This window comes from Arthrobotrys flagrans (genome assembly GCF_004000055.1).
Source record: "Arthrobotrys flagrans strain CBS H-5679 chromosome Unknown unitig_3, whole genome shotgun sequence".
Taxonomy (NCBI): domain Eukaryota; kingdom Fungi; phylum Ascomycota; class Orbiliomycetes; order Orbiliales; family Orbiliaceae; genus Arthrobotrys; species Arthrobotrys flagrans.
The window spans coordinates 4,949,612-4,972,930 of record NW_027137547.1 but is presented as its reverse complement, the minus strand read 5'-3'; the positions used below and the strand labels follow the sequence as shown (position 1 = coordinate 4,972,930).

Below are 23,319 nucleotides of genomic sequence, written 5' to 3'. Positions count from 1 at the left end.
AAAGACTATTCAGATGGTCTTTGTGATGATTTTCTGTTCGGATTACAATCACTGATAGGAGTACCAAGCTATATGCGTAGCAAAACTAATGAAGTCATTCGCTGTTTCTTTACCAATTACCTTCATCTTCACAGTTACCCACCAAAACCTTGTAACCTGTGTTTTAAATTTGTCGTTGCCTCTCCGAACAACTCCATGGTTTAACCACCTTCTATTCCACAACTATGCTTGACATGTGTATACTACTTCTTCGAAGGAGTGTCAATTCGGTATAACGATATATAAAAATATGTTTATACACGCTCGCTCCCACGAACCCTGACTGCTTGCCCAAACTTCTGCAACTTTGTCAGGAGCTGATCTCCATGTTTGATAACCTCCTGGTACTGCTTATTCTTCGTATCAGGTCTGTTGGTCTCAATAGATCCGTTCACGCGGTCGATCGTGCAGTTAAGACCTTGAGAGGGGATGAATGATGACATATCCCTGCATTGATACCATGTTAGCATTCTCAACTGACACCTTTTTTTTGATATAATTCCAGGGTATTTGGGAAAACGTACCTATCCACAAAATCCACGCTGACTCCAAAATGATTCGCAACAGTCTGCAACTCGATCGTTCTATAACTCTCAAGGAGCTGCGCATACCCTCGCTTCCTCATCTCCCTCACATACCACCGTCTATGTGGAGCCAACACCCGATCCTTTCTCAAAAACTGCTCTTCAACATCTCCAAGGTTGACAAAGAAGTCTGAGTACTTCGCTTCATAAAAGTTATTCACCAACCCCTCAAGTGGGCTAAAGCTTCCTAAATCGAGGTCGATGGTCTGCTGGCCTATTTCGGTCATGACGCTAGCCGGTGCATCTGCCATATTCGAGTCTCTACGGCTACCGAAGACGGCGAGGACTTCGGCGCCATCAATGACGCGGGCTTTGAGGTCTCGGCGGGAGAGAGAGATGACACCGGCTAGGACGGCGTACATTACTAGAGTTTCGTAGGTACAGATCTCTGTTGATGTGAAAGTGGAGAGGGAGTCGAGGAGAAGTGGGGCAGCGGTGTTGTAGGCGCGAAGGGTGAGGTCGTTGATTGCGCGGTAGGTTTTTAGACGGTTTCGACGGTCCCAGTCGCCGCCGGATTCGACGAGTCTAAGGTTGTGAGAGTTAGCAGATTGAAGCATGGAAGTAATTAGAGGGGAAGGGGTTCTTTTTCGTACTGGGTAGCCTTCTCGATGTTCTTCTGGACAAGCGGCTTGTCATCGAAGAACATTCCAACGCGTATCGTGGCGAGGACGATATCGATCTTTGCACCAAGTGAAGCTGTCTTTTCGAATACATCGTTGTAGGCAGCTACAGCTTTCTCCTGTATATCCAAAACTCACTTTAGCAGCTATTCATCCACCAAATAACCCATAGACAAGGCGTAGAAGCATACCTTATCACCTATCCGTGTCCAAAACTCCGCTTTACCACCCATAGCCTCAACAACTTCCGTCTCTCCCGCCTTCTCTTCAGCATCCTTCAACTTCTCCTCCCACTCCTGCAGCTCCTTCTCGTTCTTCTCCTGTAGTTCATTGTATAGTTTCTCGTCCCACTTTAACGGCGAGCCCTTGGCTAATATACCGTCGGTAGGGCCAACAAGGAACTTGAATAATGGTGCTGCCGATGTGGATTTGATAGATTCAAGGAGGGCGGAGGCGGATTTGTCGTGGTGGGCGGATAGAGCTGGGGTGGAGATTTGGTAGATGTGTTGGGCGATCGAGAGATCGGGGTATTTGTTGTATTGGGGGTCGGATCCCATCTTGACGGTGATGAGATAGGAAGATTAGATGAGGATGGTGGTGGGTAATGCGAACTAGATCTAAGGCTGTATTGGAAGGCAGCTGGTTGTCGAAGTGAGAGGTGAGCTGTGTAATAGCTTGGTATTAGCTTGAAGTTGGCAGACGCGTTTTGGTGCGGGGTTATATGATATCTATACGTCTTTGATGTTCAAGATGTTAGAGGCACATACCGTGTGATGACGAGGATGTAGAGAGATGAGGACTGAAGCTGGAGACGAGGTTGAAGTTGAGGTTGACGTTGGATTACGCGAACACCATCCACCGCAGCTTAGCTAGGTCGTCCTCTGCAGCAACGCATTCACACCACCAAACTATAACTACGACTATGATTATAACTGGCTCTCTCGGGACTATACTACAATGATAATAGAAATGCTCCAGAGGCTGAATATTATATTAAATCATCATGCTACACGCCGATGCCAATGCTCATGTTTCTATATACAAGTGTCAATACCTATCCAACTTTAGATCTTTCTGAAGCAGAAACCCATATAAATGCTGCACGCTTCCCACTCTTCGCCCTTCACCAATATCTCCCCACTACCATCCTTCTTCTTAACTCCCATCCTCTCACTCAGAGGTCCCAGGACTCTGTCATCCTTCTCGTCCTGCCAGATGTCTTCAAAGAGCCGTTTGTATTCGAGTTTGAGGTTGTAGTCAAATGCCAGCGCTCGGAAGGCCTCCCAGGGTACAACGTACTCTGGGACATCTTCGACACTTTCCTCGAGAAAGAAGGAATACTTCCAGCCCCAGGCCGGACGCCAAGCTCCGTCTTCCGGTAACTTTCTGGCGCTTTCGATCTTTGGAAATGAGACTTTGTAGAGACTATTTCCGAATTCGTTGCCACTCTTTTGGATCCCTTCGTATATCTTGTCTGATGATGGAATTGTTCCGATAAAGCGACCGCCCCTTCGAAGGGACCCCGAGACGTTTTTAAGCATTCCACGTATCTTATCTTCGGACTCGAATGCATAATGCATACAAAACATGAGAGAAACCACGTCGAACCTAGATTGTCAGTGTTAGTATACTACTAAAAGACTAGTTATAATGCGTGGAACTTACCCTCCACCACCCCACCGGTTGTTGGTGTCCAAATCGAAGCCGACCTCTCGAATTATCGGAATCGATTCCGCTGTGTCGCTCCAAGCGTCCAAAATGAAAAACTCGGCATGGAATCGATCATTAGAGGGCCGTCCTCGGTTTCTTCTTCGGTCCTCTTCCTTCATCTTAGCAAATCTTTCCTTGGCCTGGCTGATACTAACGTCTGCGCTATCGGCTCCGACGTAAAGTTCCACTGGCTGTGGGGCGCTCTTCCACTTTAGCAAATCGCCACCTTTTCCACAACCGATATCTAAGACCTTGAGGGCATTGCCTTGGTCTCCTGGTTGGTAGTCTTCGTTTCGAGCAAATTTCTGAATGAGCGTAGACTTCACCCAATTATTGAACGAACGCAGGCCACGAATCTTAGAGTCCGTCTTTCTCCATTCCTTCCCTCGCTCTGGTACGGAATTGTAATGCGATCTGACAACGTCATCGACACCCCTCGAGGCTGCTACGCTAGCTGCCTCACGTTCCCTCTCAGCCTCCAACTGTTGTTGCCTTCTATGTAGGGCTTCTCTCTCAGCCGGATTATAACGGGCCATGGGCCTCTTGAACTTTCTCTGGGGTTCTGCTGATTGCTCCTGGGGTTTCTCTGGCTCTGGGTCTTTGAATTTCGGCCTCACGGCAAGATGTGGTGGGGGCGGGGCGTCGTTATAGCGGAATTGAGGCGAGGTTCTTCTATTATTTCCATGATGAGAACCCCTCCTGTCCTGTCGGTCCCGTTGATTGTGCTGCTGGTTATCATATTTTGTCACTCCATCACGACGAGCGTATGCACCGGCATGGGCTTCCCTCCTTTGATTTTGGAATCTTCTATTCCGGTCCCTCTCGCCGTCGAAACGCCGTCGTTTATTCTCATGGTCATCTGGGTGTGAATCAGGTCTATGCCTATCGTCTCGAGAAAACCTATCGTCTCGAGAAAACCTATCGTCTCGAGAAAACCTATCGTCTCGAGAAAATCTATCGTCTCGAGCGTTCTCATATCGTTCTCGCTTTACTTCGGGAGTGCGGGCTCGCGGTCGTTCGTCATCAGGAGAACGATCACGCTTCCGTTTTCGTTCCGGGTTCTCATTCTGTGTATCGGCTTCTCGCTCACGGCGGCGACTTGACGGTTCTTCATCGCGAGGAGGATTGACGGATGCATCTGATGGTCGTTTGGATCGTTCATCTTCACAGTCATCATCGTGGCTTGGCTTCGACGGAGAAGATGGTGGCTTATCGTCACTGGCGACAGCCGTAAAGAAGCCGCGAACCGGATCGTACATGTTGGAAGGATATTGTAGTCGCGTTAGATTGTTAGTAGAAATTGGCTGTAAGGTAATGTCGCTGCATCACTACACTACGGTATGGTACAATAGTATAGGCTGAGGGCTGATTTTTGAATCTGATGATACGTGAAGTAAAGGATCAAGGAGACTCGAGGCTGACAAGACGATGAAACTGACAAACCAGAATGTTTAGTTGTTGCGATGAGGCTGCCAAACTGAGAATGCCCAGCCCTGCCGTTTTCAGAAAAAATGGCGTGTATTACCCATTGCGGTTAGCCTATGTGTGTTTCCCAATTTGGTAATTATCGCGCTTTGGCTTTTCAAAAAAAAATTCGAGATGCCGCATGGGAAGACTTCTTCGTCTTCAACCTCTCTTACTCTCCAGCATCTCAAGCACAGTCTCGAATAAGCACCAACGGGGCCGCCTCATCATTTGTAATTCATGCACTACTATAAACGGCGTCTACAGTTAATATCACTATGATAAGCACGTCCTAATCTCAAATCAATTCAGTCCACGACCAGGCATCAGAGCCTCCAACCCTAGACTGCGATACATCATCCTTATCATTTATTATACAGAACGTTCAAGATGAAGCTCACACAAACAAACGATGTTAAAGTATATACCGTCTCCGGTTCGGACACCGGCCGCTCGCTGCCTGACTGGCTTGCAAGGAAGCGGAAGCGATCTCTCAAGAATGACTTAGGTTCGACAGAGTGCGTAGTCATCACCATTTCAAATCTCAATTACTAAATTATACTCTACAATCTAGCTTACCAGTCTCGTATCGAACTCATCCAAGACTTTGGTTTCTCCGAAGCCTCCAACCGAGTCCGAGTCACCGAAGATGGCCAATGGTGTATGGCTACTGGCACCTATAAGCCACAAATGCGCCTTTTCGACTTCAATTCCCTTTCCATGTCTTTCGATCGCCATACCAATATCGAAAATCTTACATTCATTCTCCTTGAAGACTCCTGGAGGAAATCGGTACACCTCCAGATCGATCGATACATCGAATTCCACACACCCATGGGTCTACACCATAGCCTAAGAATACCACATTACGGACGAGACTTAGTATACTGTCGATGGGCAGCTGAAGTTCTGGTTCCTGCAGAAGGTAGAGAGATTTACAGAGTTAACCTCGAAAGAGGAGGTTTTATGAAGCCGTTTGAAGCGAACGAGGAAGTGAAGGAAGTATTAACGGGTGTACAAAGTGACGTACACGGTCTTCTAGCTTTTGGGACAGATCTTGGAACAACGGAACTCTGGGATCCAAGAGTAGGGTCTCGGGTTGCTACAGTAGAACGAGTATCAACAGACTCAATAACAGCGCTCGCATTTGATCCTACTGGATTACAGTTGGCTACTGGTAATGCGGAGGGCTTAGTTCGGCTATACGATCTACGATCTCCGATGCCATTGCTCACAAAAGACCAGGGTTACTCCTACCCGATTCAGAATTTAATATACCTACCACCCGTACACTCCGAATCCGAAACAAAGCTCCTCTCTGCTGACAAGAGAATCATCAAGATCTGGAGTCCTTCAGATGGTACACCATGGACAAGTATAGAGCCCTCGGTAGATATCAACGACGTAGCACACGTCAAAGGATCCGGAATGCTCTTCACAGCCAACGAAGGACCCGATATGCACACGTTCTTCATCCCAGAACTCGGACCTGCACCAAAATGGTGTTCATTCTTGGATAACGTTACGGAAGAAATGGAAGAATCGGTGATCAGTGGGGTTAACGGCGAGGTTACAGCTACGACGTATGACAACTACAAGTTCTTGACAAAACCACAGTTGGAACAACTTTCATTGTCGCATTTGGTGGGAAGCAGTGTGTTGAGACCGTATATGCATGGTTACTTCGTGAAACAAGAGTTGTACGAGCAAGCGAGGTTGATTGCGAACCCATGGGGTTGGGAGGAACAGAGGAAGAGGATGGTGCAGGAGAGGATTGAGAAAGAGAGAGAAGGCAGAATCAGAAGCTCTGGTAAGAAGGTTGCCTCGAAGGTTAAGGTTAATCAGAAACTCGCAGAAAGGTTGGCCAAATTGGAAGAGAAGCTTGATCGTAGGGCAGCGAGAAAGGCAGAGAAGGAGAAGGAGAAAGCAATGGCCGAAGGCGACGAAGATATGGAAGGCGATGACGAAGCCGAAGAGGAGAAGGCTCAAGAGCAAACCAAGGTTATGGAGGACCCTCGTTTCAAGGATCTTTGGACGAATCCAGACTTCGAGGTGGACGAGACATCATATCAGTACATGCTTCACAATCCTTCATCTCGCCCCACTGCGGGTGGCGCAAATGGCGACGCCCGGAAACGCCTCACCGCTGTAGAGGAGGAGGATGCGGAGTCCTCGGACGCATCATCGGACGAGGAATCTTTGTCCTCAGAATCTGAACCAGAACAGAAGCCGAAGAAGCAAGTCAAGGAGAAGAAGGCTTCAATTATGCGTATCTCAACGGCGTCTTACCGGACACAAGGTCATAGCAGCAAAGGATCTGGCCCCGGCAAGAAGGATCAGTCATTCGGATCGCGGATGGCGGCCGGAGAACATAACCGAAAACGAGAGAGAAACTTCTCTAAAGGACAGGTCTACGGTGACACCGAATTCACATACAAAGTCGAGAAGAAGCAGCCACTAGGAAAGGCAGATGCGCAGAGACCTGTCAACAGAGGTGGTAACGCCGACAGAAGAAAGGACAGGAGAAGCGCTTCTGGAAATACGTTTAGAAGGATGGGTGTGTAAAATATGTATGTGCATGTACGATTATGTGGGGACTGCGGTTAGATATCTATCATGGCATGGGGAATCATTGATTTGGCGTTCAGTTTTTGCATATGGAAAAGTTTCCTGTTGGTTGTCAATAGAAGCGCTAAAGCTTGAATGCATATTGCAAAACCGAAAGTGTCATCGCTCAGACTCAATGCCGACGACACAGCCCTACCATAAGAAGTAATTGCTAGATAGATCATCAAATTCACAAGATCAAAGCAATTGCATATGCACAAAGTCACGCGTTCCTCTGCAGGGCGTTTAAGCACTGTGCAAATCCCATTGAACAGACTCGTAATTGTAATATCACAGAATCCCGCCAGGCATCCCAGCCAGAAACCCTCCTCCAAACTTTGTCTGTGGAAGGAGAGAAACCCATGTTCATATATTCTCAACAGAGGGCGCATGGCCAACCGCCATCTTTAAAATCAATCGTGCCCTCATTTCGGAATTTCATACACAAAGTCCCCACCAGAGCTGCCCTAGCTCCGGATTCCGTCGAATAACGCACTTCCCGTGTGGCCTACATGCATTGTCATGACCTCCCGTTGTGGGCCTCAGCTGCGGTGCACTCCGGTTCTTATGGCTCCCAAGCATTTCGCGAAATTCGCTGAGGCCGAATCACGACGTCCAATTAAGCGCCGCCAGTTATTGCAAGCCACCTTAAGAGTGCCCTGACCCAACACCTCCTTGAACCAAATACTGTGTATTGCTAACAACCGCAACCAAACAGAACCATGTTTAAACCATGACCTGATTCCTCAGATGAGTCTAGAGCCACGATGGGGAGAAGAGACAAATGGACAATCAGCAAGGTCCAATAAAAGCGCCGAGACGTGCAATTAGATATGGAAAACGGCACGCTAGCGTGGAATTAATAGGCATTGTTAGTCGATGTCTGTGGAGCTATTTGCTCGTCAGGCAGTGAAGATTTGCTTGAAGCCATGGAGGCCAAGATTGTTACCCGCTGAGGAATTTTCCCTTATACATGCGGGCTGATATCGCTGGGACCTGAGAAGAATGAAATTGACTAAATATTTTTTTGCCCATGGGTCGGGGTTTAGCGAGGGCGGTTGAAAGAATCGATCGAGGAGGATGATGTAGGTATTTACTTGAGTAGTATAAGGGGAATAGAAAATCCTGGTCCTCATTGAAAAAAGATTTCGGTCTGGTATCTTTCTTTCGTTCATTCTTTCAAAGTTGAAGTTGGAGATATCGAGAACCCGCTTCGACAACACCTCAAATCCCATACAAAATTACCACATAATCAACACATAATTAACGATTCGAAGTCTTCTTGAGCCTATAACACAAACCTACCCTTCCTCGGATCCCTTTATATACCCCTACCTAGTGTTTAGAGACTAGGAATCTCCAAAATGCCTTCAACAGATATCCTTATCCTCTCTCTCCTCCAAATCACACTCTCCTACTCCCTCGCCCTCCCACAAACAACCCCTTCCACAACGTCTGCTCCGGAAACAACAACATCGGTCTATGTTGACTCAGGCACATCAAACTCCTCTGTCGGCGGCTTCTCCGTAACCATCGGTATCATTTGCGGTGTCGTCGCTATCGCATTAATCGCCATCGGTGCCCTATTCTATGGTTACCGTAAATACCATCAGCGTCTGACTCGCCGACGGACCCAGATCAAGATGGACCAGATGTCAGCGAACTTAAATGCCAGAGTACAAAATGCGAGAAAGAGTGGGTTGTTAGATGGGAATGTGTTGAAGGTTTATGAAGGGAAGGGCAGTGAGGATGATAAACAGGTCACTGAAGTAGCTGAGATTACAGTTGGAAGTCCGGTAGACCAGGCTTTGAGCGCGCTGGAAGGTGGCCACCCGTTTAAGGGACCGGCAAGGGGTAATAGCGCACCAAAGGTGGGCATTTGGCCCGGTGGAAAGTAAAGGCCTAGGAGGCGCGCGTGTTGGTTTCTTAATATAATTGGTCGTTCATCCGGTGTATAATTCTCTTTGGAGTTTGTTTTGTTTTACTGCGTTTTTGTGTATAGGCCTTTTCGCATGTCTTTTTTAGGCGCAATATTCTTCAGGTTAACTGTCGATATGTACGGTTCACGGTTTAATGACGAGAGAGAGAACTGGATTTCTTCTCACGCATGTATTTAATACCCTTACTCTCACGGATGGATTAGAGAAACATAATCGTCTTCTCTGTTAGTCTCGCTTCTCTGTCATAAAGATCATTCTATTGATGCTTTTTTTTCAAACGCCCCCATCCACCAAATCTGATAGAAGAACGGACGAATCTTTAGCTTAATGTCTATCCGCCATAATAATAGGGTATACAACAGCAAATAAAAATATGTACAAACGCAGGCGAAACACCCCCAAATCCGTAGAGCAATTCTCAATAACGAAATCCTTCATGAATGCACCGTCATGCAAATATCTAGTTTCTGTAAGTGTTCAAGAAATTCTTGTGAAATTCAACAATTCGGCCGACCCAGTCGGTACCAGGAGCAAGGAATGTAGTTCTAAAATGCCAAGTTCCATCGACCTGTCCAAACCCGCTTCCAGGAACGACACAGACGCCGGTAGCCTTGAGCAACTCCATGCAGTAGAACTCATCTGGCTTCTTGCCTAGCTTTTCAGCAGCAGCGACGACGCCTTCCGGGAACTTGATGGTTGGGAACATGTACATAGCACCCTGTGGGTCCTGGCTTTCGACGCCCTCCATCTCGCCAAACGCCTTGTGGAGTGCGTAAGCACGTGTCTTTAAGCCGTTATAAATGTCATCATACTCTTTCTTGTAACTACGTTTGCCAATGTTCCATATTAGTAAGGATTTACGTTCCACTCCTCCGGAGCTCTTATAGAGGGAGTGTGTCAAACTTACAGGTCGTAGCTAGGTTCGCCTTCCTTTGGAGGGTTGACCATCAACTCCACCAAGCACTGGCCACCAACCGGTGGACACAGTGAGATACTAACGAATTTGTAGATTTCCTGGACGACCTTCGGATCGAAACCCACAAGCTCGAAGTAACCACCACGTTGTCCACATTCACCAACCATACCCTTGCTGGTCGAGTGGAAGCTGACGAGCTCAACATTGTCGTACTTGCCAGGTTCCTTCTTCTGGAGATTACGGAGAACCTTCTTGAAGCTGACAAATTCGCCAATGAAGACGTTGGTTTGATAGACCTCATCGGCCATGATGACCAACTTCTTCTCAGCAGCGAATTTGATGATATCCTCGATCGAATTGTATGGAAGGGAGGCACCAGTTGGGTTTCCAGGATTGATGACGCAAATGCAGCGAACATCTGTGCCCTCCGACTTTGCCTTCTCGATAACGGTGTAGAGATCATCACAATTGGTACTCCATTGAGCATGTTCCTCGAGGAAGTATTCAACTGGTTTGGCGTTCAAGAGGGCAAGAGTGGCGGTGTACAATGGGTATTGTGGGATTGGGATCATAACACCGGTATTTGGGCCGGCGGCAATGACATGCAAGAGAGTGTTAACGCCAGAAGAGGCGCCGGTGGTGAGGTAGATGGATTCAGGATCAGCAGGATGACCGTCTCGCTCTGTTGACCATTCCACCATATCGTCAGAACCCGATATTCCAGATATCAAAACGAGATTCAACACGCAGATACCAGAACGAGGACCAATACTCACGCTCGATGTACTTGGCGACACTATCACGCAGGGGAGGAGCACCCTGGCTGTGAGAGTACGCACCAACGGACTTGACAGACTTGAGGAGCCATTTGGCACGCTCCAAAGCATCTTCCGGGTACAATTTCTTGACAACTTCAGCATTCGACTCCTGGAGGAGGTCTGGATATTGGACGAGCGACAGAACTTGACGGAAGAAAGTGATTGGCTTTTGGTCAAGCTGCTGAGGATTTCCGATATTGGCGAAGATTACATGGTCGAATGGGTGGGAAGAAGGGTCCTGTTCAATCTCCCTACGGATTGCCTCTGCCTTGACAGCAAGTTCGCCACGGACGGCATACTTGGCCGCTTTGATGTGAGGGTTGATGTTGTCGTAGTTGAGGGAACGAAGCTGAGTGGTCGACGACATGGTTCGTGCTGGGTACGATACTGATAACGACGACAAAGTTCAAAAGGTTAGATGATGTATTAGCGGGGGAACTCCACAAGTCGATACAAAAGAACCGGTATCGATAGATGAATGAAGGGGAGAAGGAAAGAGAGAAAAATCGGTTGGGACTAGGCACCGGTGTTTATATATCATCGACAGAGCTCGTCGATGGTAGGATAGGAATAGGTGCGTCAAATATTGGACAAGCTTTAGAGCATCCCAATCTGTGAAGAGGGGCAGCAACTCTATGCTTTGGAGTTCGGGCTTCCCCATAAAAAGGAACCTCCCTCAGGGACGGCGACCAGCTGACATGATAAAAAGCAGTGACCATTCCCGATATCAGAAATATCTCATGTAATGCAAAGGCGACCTGCGTGGGATGGACGAGTCGAAAACGATGCCTGCCGCGCATGCGGAGCTAGCAATATCGCAGAGCTGCTTGAACTCCGCATTTACGAAAAAACCCTTTCGTGAAACCATTACAAAACAATGCGACCTCGAGAGCATTTAGGACTCATACGGGAAGTTTCTAGCGGGCATCATCGCCCGCCTGCTGTGGAGAACTCCGCCCAGAATGAGGTCCAAGTCGGCCCGAGTGCACGTTTTGGAGGGGTCAGTTTAGGTCAGATCGGGCCAAACTCGGCTATGCGCGACTCGACAAACTGTGTCGAAAACCACGCCGATTTGGCGTGACTTTCTTTCGTTTTTCCCAGCGCCCGGAATGCAATATCGGGTTTCTTCAAATGCAGGGAAATTTCTTGCGCGGCGACCATATAAAAGCTTATAAAGATGGCCGGAAACAAAGAAGCAAATTTGTTGGAATGCGCGAAATCCTAGCAGTTACTTACTTCGTGCTGGCAGCGATCGTCTCAGCGCAGTCGGTGCGAACTGCAACCGCAGGACATGCTGGAGGGCCCTAGATCGCATTTCGTTCCTTCGTATCCTTCCTTGCGGGGAGAATCGGAGACCAGATAATGAGGCGGAGAGGAGAGCCAGGGAGCGGGTGTTGTCGGAGTTGCTGTTAACTCCGCGAACAGAGCTTGCACCTTGCCAAAGAAGCCTGGGATGTAAAAAAAAAAAAAAAAAAAACTGGCGAAGCTTGTAGATGGTAAGTCGTGTGCCTTGAAATTTAAAACTTTCTTTCAACTCCAAATGCTTGGAATGTGTAAATAGGGTTGACCTTTGGAGTCACTTTTACCTTCGCGCTATAATATTATCAAAAACTAACCCCAATGGTTCCCGCAAATTGTTTTCTTCCTCTTAGGCCATGTCGCGGCATATTATATATCTGGCTGAACCCAACAGTCAATCGAGGCCACCGTTACCGGCGCCGGTAATAATATAAAACTAGTCCCAAAGTTCTAGAATACTGCGCTCGTCGCGCGATAACGCACTCAACACGACCTCGTACCCGAATCTACGGTATCATGTTGAAGATATCAAATATCAACTCGATTGCCAACGTTGGATACAAACAATCTGGAAGCAGATTTCCTGCGTCCCCGGTTCAGATCCAGCCTGTGTCTAAATCCCTGGACTAGCGACGAAAGAAATCCAGTCTGCAATGTCAAATTCGGGCGCAAATGCAGAAATGCAAGGTTTGGCGCACTGCTGCCAAAATCAAACAGCCTCATTCGTTGCATCCCAATCATTCATGTTCAGCAGTTATGTGTAGCTTGCAGAGCACAATAGAAGCGCCTATCCTGCGGGAGATACTCGTGTATTCATGTCACAAATGTCGAGACATGGCTCCTATCTCAAGTTATTTCGCAGCTTCTCGTGACTTAATTATTTATCAGACCCCTCCTTCTCATCGATCTATAGGCATTCCGGCAACAGAATTTATTTAACAGCAATCGATACCTCTGTCGATTGTCCAACGGATTTCCCTCTCCCATCAGTCTATAGGCATTCCAGTTTAGAGATCCGGTACCTGTAACTGTGTTTGTTAAATATTGATTCCTCCATTGAGCAACTTACGAGGCCTCAAAGTCAGCTCACCCCAAAAAGTGAGCTCAGGTCATAAACTTGTCTCGTATCCAGACTTGCTTGAGCTTGATCATAACTTTTAAACCAAGATTTGCAAAATGACAACGAATATCAACAAGATACAAACAGCTCTTGTATCAATCACCCAGTAAACTACGCTCGCTCTCTTTAATCTCAATCTCGACTGTTCCCTTGTTAAAGTAGAGGCGCCAGCAGAATACCTCCCTTTTGGCAATGCTTTGGTAAAAAGGCGACGAACCCAAGCCGAAGGTGGGCCGGAGCGAAATTACCAGAAGCTGCGGATCCTTTATTCTCAAATCCAGAGTCCTCCGAGCATCCACGACACCGTCTTGAATACCACCCCATATATCTCCTTTAGATTAGGGGAACGGTTTCCCCCCAAAGGTATAGGGCTCGAGTAACGGTACAGTTTAAGATCTCAGACAGCCTCTATGTATCAGCATCTGTACGTGCACACGACCTTCAAGTTAAAACTTCCCGAATTTCTATATTTGGTTTAAAATATATACATCCATACGGCTCTGGATGGCCAAAGATAACGCAATGCAATGTAAAACTGAAATATACAAAAGTTTCCCCCAATATAGCCCCACCGGTCCCAAACGCCGAACTAACTAAATTTATAAAACAACCAAATAAAGAACCCGAATAGATAGTATGGGATGCATATACATGCCGTACAGCAACTAGCCAACCGTTTTTGGATTAATCCAAACGGCAACTTCGTGTAAACCTCTCCCAATCGACTTGAACAGCTCCACGAAAAGTTCGAATATCTTCCGTGGCAGATAAACAACCACAAGGATGATACCAATACCAATATAGTATATAACCTCCCCAACCCATCCGAACAAAGTCTTCAGCACCTTCTTAATAAACTTCCCCGTGTGTACAATTCCATCGACGACCATTACGGGTATACCAACGAAAACGAACTTCAGAGTTTCGAGGAAACCGTCGAGTACATCCTTCCATGTGATACCAGAAACCCAGTTGACCATCTTTGTAATGAGGGTGTGGATGGCAGAAGCCAGGCGGGCAAAGAAGCCGGCAATACCTTTGCTAACGTATTTGGTTGCATTCCAAATCCATTTGAAAGTGATGGTAATGAGTTTAGGGATCGTAACCGTAATCAACTTCCAAGTTGCCTTGACAAGCCATACCGTGAACTTCTTGAGGGCCTTGGCGGTACTAACGATTGCGTTTTTGAGTCCTATCGCGGCATCTTTGATAAATTTGAGGGTAGCTTTGATAAACCTCACGAGCAATTTCGGGAAGTCGACCGTAAGGAATTTCCACGTTGCTTTAGCTCCAGTGACGATACCTCTGGCAGTTGCCTTTACAGCACGAACCGTGGCTGCTGGGGTCGCTTTGATGCCGTTTATTGTTCCGATTGTCGCTTTCTTGGCATATTTCGCGATGCCTCTCCCAGTAGCAACAATCCCATCTCTGATACCTTCCGCGATATCCTTCTTGTGTTTCCACAAGTACACAGCACTCCTCTTCACCGGACGGACAATAACATGCTTCGGAATCGACCAGACAAAGAATCTAGGAATCTCGTAGGAGACAATTCTGAGAAACCAGTAGATATCAATCAAAATTATTCTTGCTCTTCGCACGGAATTCCTATTTTTGTACTGCCATCTTTGCATACCGCCAGTTCTACGGGATGGAAGGTAATCAACAACCTCACGATGTCCATTCTTAGCCGCAAGGCGGAGTGCTATCATTCCATCTGGTGGGACAATGTCGTCTTTTGCATGGAAAACTTCGAAGAAGAGTTTTACTAATGGAAGGTGACCATTTTCTGCCGCTACCATGAGCGGAGTTCGCATAAGGTGCTCATACGGATTTGGGATGAGGTGCCCATGGCGGTATCGTCGATAGTATGGATTAATTGGATCGCTCTGTAACAGAAACTGTCAGATACTGTCAAGTTATCCTATTAATTTAAAGCTAGATTTATTCCCTACCTCCGTGGACATTTCGTTAACATTAGCGCCATAATCCACCAACTGTTGGACGATTCTAACGTGGTTCGCCCTTACGGCGGCCACCAACGGGGTCACTCCATGGCTATTCTTTGTATCGACCTTCACAAAGCCACCTTCAATAAAAGCAGATATTAATTCACTGTTCTCATTTTGGATAGCGTCGAAGAAAGTTTGAACAACATTTGCGGGTGGAACGGGTCCGCTGGTGCTTGTGCGTCTTTGTGCGTCTGCCTCCTCGGCATCTTCTCGTATTAAGCGCCTTATCAACTCATCGGTGTCAGGGTCACCGCTGTTGATTTCAGGCTCAGGAATGCTACTCGAAGGTGGGGGCGGGGTAGGTGTTATGGCATCTTGTGTTGTTACTGTTGTATTATTTGATGCCTCGGCTATCCGGCGCAGGTCGTCTTCCAGAGAGCCGCCTTCGGTATACTCGGGAACGGGGTCTTCGCGGGACATATTTTGCAATATTTAAAGGAAATATACTATAGAAAGATAGTCTAATCAAAGGCGACGATGATGGTATGATTTTTGAATGTCTTCTTTAGGATATCGAATCTCCAAAACAAGAGCGACATGGACAAGTCTATATAAGCTTCCAACAGCCGCATCACAACTTGAAAGCTCAAATTACCAAAGTGGCACGACGTCGTTAGGCGAACTACGCGTCTCACTTGAATGATTGGGGAGAATGAGTCTAAGTTCGGCACCGAGTGTTTTGGGTTCCGAACTTTTGGAACCTTTAGAAGTCTATTTCAAGATACCGAGGTCGCGACATTCGCGATATCTTGTGATGTTGGGAATTACCCTGAAAAGGGACTTCTTTTCCAGGTTTTTCTTCCTCTTTGTTCGGTGCTTGAGTACTCGTCTCTTTGGGACTTGGGCGTTCAAGATGTTGAACTGGTAAGGCTGTGCGAGCAGTGCCTTGACGTTGGGGCTAACTAGCCCCTTTTTGATGTGGTGGTGGTCTTGGGGGCTGTGGTTCTGCAACCAATCACAGGTGCCATTTTGGCGAGATCCTTTGACAGGTTTCTGTCCCGCGAAATGATGCATCTTCCCAATAGTTGTTTTTTAGCCTGTAGACATGCGAAAGAGGCTTCGCATTGTTGCAGAAGCTATAGTTAATTAAGCGAACTCTCAAGTTGCAAAAACGCATAATGGAAGCTTCGAAGATTACGCGGAAATTCCAAGATTCGTTTAATCGTAACTCTTTTTGGTATTCAGTACGAGTAGCGAATTTGCAAGAACCAAAACTAGCCTCGGTGTAACTAGTGTTAAAGCCCTAAACCCTTTCACGAGCTTCCAGATTCATATATCTACCCACAATTTTTTAACCCTGATATCTACGACCATAGGATGAAGAAAGATAGGGTATCCCGTCCGCTCTGCCTTACTCAAGCTTCATACTGATTGATTAGTAGCCTTGTAGGTGACTAAAGGCGAATCCCAATTGTTGTAGATATAATCCTTTTTTTTATTTATTCTTTTTTTATTTTTTGGTACCGCTTTTTTGGAATGAAGTTCGCGATATATCAATACTAGCTATAGTACCGAGCAAAAAATTTCTTCTCTAAGTTACACAGTGTACATCATACGTCTTGAGACTTAAAAGCATGCTGGCGGCTGGCCTCAAGACGAATCTGTTGCCTTGTAATTATAATAGCGTCGAATAACGTTAACTTACATACTGTGGATTGCATTTCTGTTATAAAATTTATAAATTTAGTGATCACGATATCATTCCCGGTGAAAAGATAAACTAATGAGCCCGGTTTCCCGAGCGCCAGAAGTACACAATTGGTGCTACGTATGCCAGGAAACGAATGACGAAGCGATCCTTCTGAAGCCTAGGCTTGTACGCGTGTCGATAGCTTGGAAAACTTTCTTATATCGGGCTTCGAATTCGACAGTATTCGAATGACGTTGATATATTTGCAATTGTGTTGGGAGTGAGAAACTAAACTTGGGCGCTGGCGTTCAACTGTTTACGAATTGAGTCGAGATTCTATTCAAACCCAAGGAATTCGATTCAACTGAAGACTTCTCGGCGCCGTGCCTGCAGAAGAACAAGCTATCTCTCCGCTTTTTATGCGAGCCAGAAAGCTAAGAACAAACAACCCACTTGTACGTTATGTCGTCAAGTTTACCAGTGGTAAAATTGGATTTAGCCAGACGAACCGGTTAGCCTGAAAGCCTCCCGTCAGCCATTACCGGTTGAGGCCCCATAATGACATTTGAACATCGGCAGGAACGGACATCGATTATATTCGATTCGGACTTTGTCAGTCCGTTTCATGAGCGGAGGTATCAGCCCGGAATCGAATCATCTATGAAGTAAAATAGAATCGGAAATTTTGCATCATCGCTTCTTTGTATTGAGGTGTTCTTTGGTTCTTTCTAACTTCGAACTCTCACCTGAAAATAGGCATATAGTTATCCAAAAAATTGTGAACTCCAATTACCTCTACTACCATGATATTTAGGATTGGAGTTTTCCCAGTGTATAGACCAAGCTCAAGCGTATAAGCGTATATAAACACCTTCCCAAAAAAGGTAACTGGTTGAGACATGTCTACTACGGCTCGGTAGATCATACCATCCGTTCGATCAAGTTATAAACATATCCATGGTTGTAAGTGAAACTCAAAGCACCAAATTCCTTCCCTTGCATGAAACACCATAACACGGAAGCTCATAATCCGACCGATAATAGGCTAATAATAACCAGGAAAACCTTTGTGGAGAAATATGTTCCTGCAGGTAGGCAGTCGGTACCTCAGCCTGGCTACCAACCTCGCTTTCGAATATTCGCCAATATCCGAAAATATGGCGCATCAATTTGAATTGATCCAAGGTAGAGCATGATTTCGTACCAAGGAACCAGCACCCACATAACCAACCAGTGCAAAATGTCCCACCTAACCTCTTCGATATATACCTACCGTATGTAATATTTATGCTTTGTTGATTAAACCTGGTTTCTCCGCATTTAACCTCCCTTCTAACTACTTGAAATTAGCCGACGCTTGTGATGATCCTCAAGGTTTTGCGGTAGGGAAACTGACGACGGAGAAACTCTGGCAGATTTTTTTTGAGATGCTTGCGTATAGATTAATCCTGAATCCATGCATTTGGAGCTGCATCATATTGATCCGATGCCTACCTAAGTACCTACCTACCTACTTCGCAGATCACTAGCTATGGTGCGAAGGTAACAATGAGGTTATAGGTTAGTAGCTATGGATCAATAGTAAAGATATATAAAGAGCACATTGTTCCTACTTGATGTAGAGGGAAGGGAAGGATTTCTTTGAGACCAGGGAAGTGGTACCTCAAGCTCGATTCCGGAAGAATAGTTGCTACAAGGATGGTTTCGTTCAGCAAAATCGCATTATTTGCTGCGGTGGCGCAAGCCGCCGTCATCCCTCAGGAATCCCCAGCAGGTCTTAAGGTCAAACGATCCGGCGAACAAAACATCGTAAGTATACAGTCTATGAATACTATCTTATATATCCAAGGAACCCAAGTTCCTCTAATATAATGAAATATAATGCTAGGTCACCTGGGACAAATACTCCTTCTACATCAATGGCGAACGTGTTTTAATCTATAGCGGTGAAGTTCATCCATTCCGTAACCCGGTTCAGGATCTACATCTCGACGTTCTTCAGAAGATTAAGGCGTTGGGGTTTAATGCAGTATCGATATACGTCCATTGGGGTGTTGTGGAGTATGAGAGAGGGAAGTTCAATTGGGATGGTGTGTTTAATTTGCAACCTTTCTTCGATGCTGCTAAGGCTGCTGGGTTGTGGGTTATTGCGAGACCTGGGCCATATGTATGTTGGAATAGTTGGGTTGATATACGTTTGAGTGCCAAATTGCTGATTCTGTTGAATAGATCAATGCTGAGTCTGCGGGGTATATATTTTGGATTCATCCGGCTATACGTCAAGTTTGTTCAAATGCTGACTGGTATCAACAGTGGTGGTCTTCCCGGATGGGGTGCAAGAGTCGAAGGCCAATGGAGGAATTCGAATTCCAACTACACGGCCGCATGGCAACCTTACATCAATTCCGTTGGAAAGATCATTGCAAAGAATCAAATCACCAATGGTGGCCCAATTATAATTGCCCAGGTACGATAAATCAAGCTTTTCTAATTTGATTTTTAGTTGATACTAAAGAGTTTTTTGGACAGCCCGAAAACGAGTATTCTGGCTTCATGAATCCTGATGGAACTCTTAATCCCCAGGAGGACCTTGAATACGAACGACTATTACTCGAAGCTTTTGAGCAGGCAGGAATCGTGATTCCAACTGTTTCCAACGATGCTTGGATTGGTGAGCCAGTTGCAGTTACGTAGTCTGATTGAATTAACTAACGATTCTAATTCTGTAGGTGGCCATTTCACATCTGTCGACGTCTACGGTTACGATAACTACCCTGCTGGTAATTGAAGCTCCTCCAACTTAGAGACCCTTTTTGGGAAATGGATAGAAGGCTAACGATAATATCAGGTTTCGACTGCGCAAACCCAATTTCAAGCTGGCCGGACCCACCAGATTACTTCTACGCATCCCATAGAGAGGTTGCACCTAATACTCCAAACTCGATCTTGGAGTACCAAGGTGGAGCCTTTGATCCATGGGGAGGAGCTGGTTTCGAACAATGTTACAAATTGATTGGACCCGAGATGGTTCGAGGTAAACATCACTGATCTTATCTTATATCGGAAATGGAAGGGTTTAGCTGAGTATTTGGTATAGTTTACTACAAGAATGCATATGCTTCGGCTACGCATCTTTTGAACATTTACATGACCTTCGGAGGAACAAATTGGGGCCACATAACTAACCCTGGTGGCTATTCTTCGTGAGTATATTTTCTTCTTCCCCTTCGTCTTCTGATATAACACCGTACTGATACATATTGATCATCTAGATACGATTATGCCGCCGCTATTGCCGAAGACCGAACCCTCCGTGAGAAATACTACGAAATCAAACTCCAAGCCAACTTCCTCATGGTCAGCCCAGCATACCTAACCTCCGTCCCCGTCGATGTTCAAAAATTCCCCACCAGCGGGTCCAACATAACCATCACAGAGCTCTGGGATGAAGTTGGCCAAAATCAAAGATTCTATATCATCCGCCAAAGCAAGCCTTCTGAGAACACAAACTCCGCTTTTAAAGTCGATATCGAAACAAGTGCGGGACAGCTCACTGTTCCTCAACTTGGAAATGCGGCATTTAGTCTTCCGGCTCATGATTCTAAGATTCTTGTGACGGATTACCCTGCGGGACCTGTTGATATTCTTTATTCTACTTTGGAGATTTTGACATGGAAGGTTATTGATGGTAAGACTGTGGTTTTGCTATATGCTAACACTGGCGAGTCCGGTGAGATTTCAATTCTTACGAATACGGCTCGTAAGGTGGATGTTCGAAGAGGGAAATCGAACACTGTTACCCATAAGCAAACTAGCAGTTCATTGACACTGCAGTTCGTTGTTGGACATGAGACTGTTGTCGCTCTTGGTGATGATATTCTCCTCTATGTCGTCGGTATGGATTCCTATTGTGCGTATTGAACTGCATTGAGCACCCAGCTAACCTAACAAAAATCCAACAGATAGAGTTAACGCCTACAACTTCTGGGTCCCCGATGTCAACCTCAAAGATGATCTCCCAGTTATCATCAAAGGCGGGTACTTACTCCGAACCGCAAAGTTCTCCGGCAATACACTCGCTTTAACTGGAGACACAAACGGAACCACTGTCTTTGAAGTCATTGCTCCGAAGAAGGCTCAGGCTTATACATGGAACGGCAAGCGTATCGATACCGATCTTACCAGACATGGAACACAGGAAGGACGATATAGGACAATTACTCCTAGGGTTGATATTCCGGATCTTGCTCGTTTGAAATGGGTAAATATCTCCTATAGCTTGAATTCAGTAAGACGAAGGGTTTTCTAATATCAAGCTTTCTCTAGAAATATATCAATACCTTACCGGAAGTCTCGAGCGGTTACGATGATTCGAATTGGGTTACTGCAGACCATACCTCCACTACGAACAAGATTAAGCCATCGACACCTGTTGTTTTGTACGCAAGCGACTATGGTTTCCATTCCGGAAATATTCTGTGGAGAGGTCATTTCACGGCTTCTGGCGGCGAGAATGAGTTCAATCTGTCTATCCAGGGGTATGTTATAGCGTCTTCCATTCTAAAGAAAATAATTTGACCTAATACATCTTCCAGTGGAAACGCCTTCGCCTACAGCGTCTGGGATGACGACAAATACCTGGGCTCATTCACCGGCGCCCCGGACCCAAGCGCCCACAACGGTACCTACCCCCTCACCTCCTGGACCAAAGGCAGCAACCACATCATCACAATTCTCCAAGACCACATGGGCCTCGAACAAAACTGGTTCGGCGGTGAGGAAAACTTCAAATCTTTCCGCGGCCTAAGTGACTACTCCTTCGGCGGGGCAACTCCAACCCTCAAACATTGGAAACTCACCGGAAACCTCGGCGGCGAGAAATTCGTCGATTGGGCTCGTGGTGGGTATAACGAAGGTGGACTTTTCGCGGTTAGAAAGGGGTATCATTTACCTGGATTTGATGATTCGAAGTGGGCTTCCAAGTCGCCTTTGAAGGGGATTAGTGGGCCTGGTGTTGAGTTTTATAGGACGACGTTTAGTTTGAATATTCCGGATGGAGTTGATTATCCGATTTCTATTGATTTTGGAAACGAGGTTAAGGAGTCTTATAGAGTTGAGATTTATGTTAATGTGAGTACCATCTTCGATTTAAAGATAAGATGGTCCTTTTCTAACGGATTGACTATAGGGATGGCAGTTTGGCAAGTATATCGACGATATTGGTCCTCAGACGTCGTTCCCAATTCGTAAGTATTAATATCCTTCCTTCAATACACACCGCATCAATACTAAGTTTTCCAATCAATTTTTTAGCCCAAGGTATCTTGAACTACAAGGGAGAAAATACCCTCGCCCTTTCGTTATGGTCTCTCGAAGACAGCGGTGCTGCGCTCGAATCCATTGACCTGGTTATTAGGAATAAGGTTGAGGGAGGTGTTGGAATCGTTAAGAACAGTCCTGCTCCGAACTACACCGTGAGACCTGATTCTTACTAGGCTATTATTTGAGGGTGGCATACCGATGCTCCGATAGTGGAGCTTATGTAACAAGATGTACCTACATTAGCGTTCCTTTGTGTCTGTAAGATAGCAAAAAGATCTGAATCAAATTAAATGTGTGTACCATGGTATCATAGTCATGAGAACCCAGCAGAAAAAGGTCAAGATTCAGGCGCTTGGGTTGCGTTGCGTGGGATTTGTGACCCCCAAGCGTGTCCAGACTAACAACCCAAGGCAGCTCGCCGTCCTGACCTAAATGTTCGCAGACAGCCCACTTACCTAACTTTGGCTCTTCCCACGGATGCTGTTGTTTCTTTTCTTTTCTTTCTCTTTTTTCCCCCAGCATCCTCCTGAATACCATGTAGAAGCTCTCTTGGGGCCCAACTAGGGATTGTATTGTGAGGACTCCCTACGATGAGCTATGATATCGTTCAGAATTTGGAAGAGGGAAAGGTCTGATAACGGGTTTAATTTTTGAAAATTTGTTAGCAGACAGGCCCTTTGTGCCACAAACCCCCAAATGACGGGTTCCCATGATATCCTCCCTGATTAGGTACTCTGTGAACTGGATGGCCGAAGTTGCCGGCGGTTTCAAATGGATGAAAGTGGGACTGCTATGCACAATCAGACCAGTGAAAGAGCCTCACTTCGACTTTCACAGTCACATTCGAGAAGCTTTCCAATCGGACTAGCGCGTGAGTGCCGGTTGGTCCCGTAAGCTAGCACAAGACAAAAACATCATGATCAAACAGCTGTTCCACACAATGTTAGGCATACATGCATACTTCCTTATAAATCACTGGGTGGAGCTTTATCCGAATTTCATCTTAATATTGCCCTTGAGCTTGATAAAATATACAAACCGGGTGAACCCTTGTGACGTAGCTTTTGAATTCTGATATGAGCCTATCGGTAAACAGACCTGGTTCACCAGCCTCCGAAAACGGTATTTCGACGAACGGGGAGTTACAATAGCCTCCTGAGATGCCATTGGCTCGACCTCACAAACTAACCTCGAGTATCCCTTGAGGTGAGGTCTTCGGTCCAAAAAATCCGGGGGTG

At 46.1% G+C, this 23,319-nt stretch overlaps 7 protein-coding genes across 7 annotated transcripts; 3 read left to right on the top strand and 4 right to left on the bottom strand.

The window, feature by feature from the left end:
• Window positions 1-293: 293 nt before the first annotated feature.
• Window positions 294-1,800, bottom strand: DFL_002839 (uncharacterized protein; the record flags this gene model as incomplete). Its single annotated transcript, XM_067631684.1, has 4 exons — window positions 294-486; window positions 564-1,148; window positions 1,217-1,362; window positions 1,435-1,800. 4 exons carry the CDS (start codon window positions 1,798-1,800, stop codon window positions 294-296), a joined length of 1,290 nt encoding a protein of 429 aa, XP_067494206.1.
• A 507-nt stretch (window positions 1,801-2,307) lies between these two features.
• DFL_002838 (uncharacterized protein) lies at window positions 2,308-4,212 on the bottom strand (the record flags this gene model as incomplete). Its single annotated transcript, XM_067631683.1, has 2 exons — window positions 2,308-2,851; window positions 2,909-4,212. 2 exons carry the CDS (start codon window positions 4,210-4,212, stop codon window positions 2,308-2,310), a joined length of 1,848 nt encoding a protein of 615 aa, XP_067494205.1.
• Window positions 4,213-4,807: 595 nt separating this feature from the next.
• On the top strand, window positions 4,808-6,982 carry DFL_002837 (uncharacterized protein; the record flags this gene model as incomplete). The annotated part of the gene is made up of 2 exons (XM_067631682.1): window positions 4,808-4,925; window positions 4,992-6,982. The coding sequence occupies 2 exons, from the start codon at window positions 4,808-4,810 to the stop codon at window positions 6,980-6,982; spliced, it is 2,109 nt and encodes a 702-aa protein (XP_067494204.1).
• A 1,406-nt stretch (window positions 6,983-8,388) lies between these two features.
• DFL_002836 (uncharacterized protein) lies at window positions 8,389-8,922 on the top strand (the record flags this gene model as incomplete). The annotated part of the gene is made up of 1 exon (XM_067631681.1): window positions 8,389-8,922. The coding sequence occupies one exon, from the start codon at window positions 8,389-8,391 to the stop codon at window positions 8,920-8,922; it is 534 nt and encodes a 177-aa protein (XP_067494203.1).
• Window positions 8,923-9,424: 502 nt separating this feature from the next.
• Window positions 9,425-11,065, bottom strand: DFL_002835 (uncharacterized protein; the record flags this gene model as incomplete). Its single annotated transcript, XM_067631680.1, has 3 exons — window positions 9,425-9,788; window positions 9,872-10,562; window positions 10,657-11,065. The coding sequence occupies 3 exons, from the start codon at window positions 11,063-11,065 to the stop codon at window positions 9,425-9,427; spliced, it is 1,464 nt and encodes a 487-aa protein (XP_067494202.1).
• A 2,717-nt stretch (window positions 11,066-13,782) lies between these two features.
• On the bottom strand, window positions 13,783-15,549 carry DFL_002834 (uncharacterized protein; the record flags this gene model as incomplete). Its single annotated transcript, XM_067631679.1, has 2 exons — window positions 13,783-15,006; window positions 15,073-15,549. 2 exons carry the CDS (start codon window positions 15,547-15,549, stop codon window positions 13,783-13,785), a joined length of 1,701 nt encoding a protein of 566 aa, XP_067494201.1.
• Window positions 15,550-17,999: 2,450 nt separating this feature from the next.
• On the top strand, window positions 18,000-22,254 carry DFL_002833 (uncharacterized protein; the record flags this gene model as incomplete). Its single annotated transcript, XM_067631678.1, has 16 exons — window positions 18,000-18,033; window positions 18,110-18,194; window positions 18,382-18,568; window positions 18,648-18,926; window positions 18,989-19,008; window positions 19,073-19,226; window positions 19,289-19,430; window positions 19,489-19,539; window positions 19,608-19,793; window positions 19,857-19,962; window positions 20,032-20,654; window positions 20,722-21,020; window positions 21,086-21,297; window positions 21,355-21,889; window positions 21,948-22,005; window positions 22,073-22,254. The coding sequence occupies 16 exons, from the start codon at window positions 18,000-18,002 to the stop codon at window positions 22,252-22,254; spliced, it is 3,153 nt and encodes a 1,050-aa protein (XP_067494200.1).
• Window positions 22,255-23,319: the final 1,065 nt, after the last annotated feature.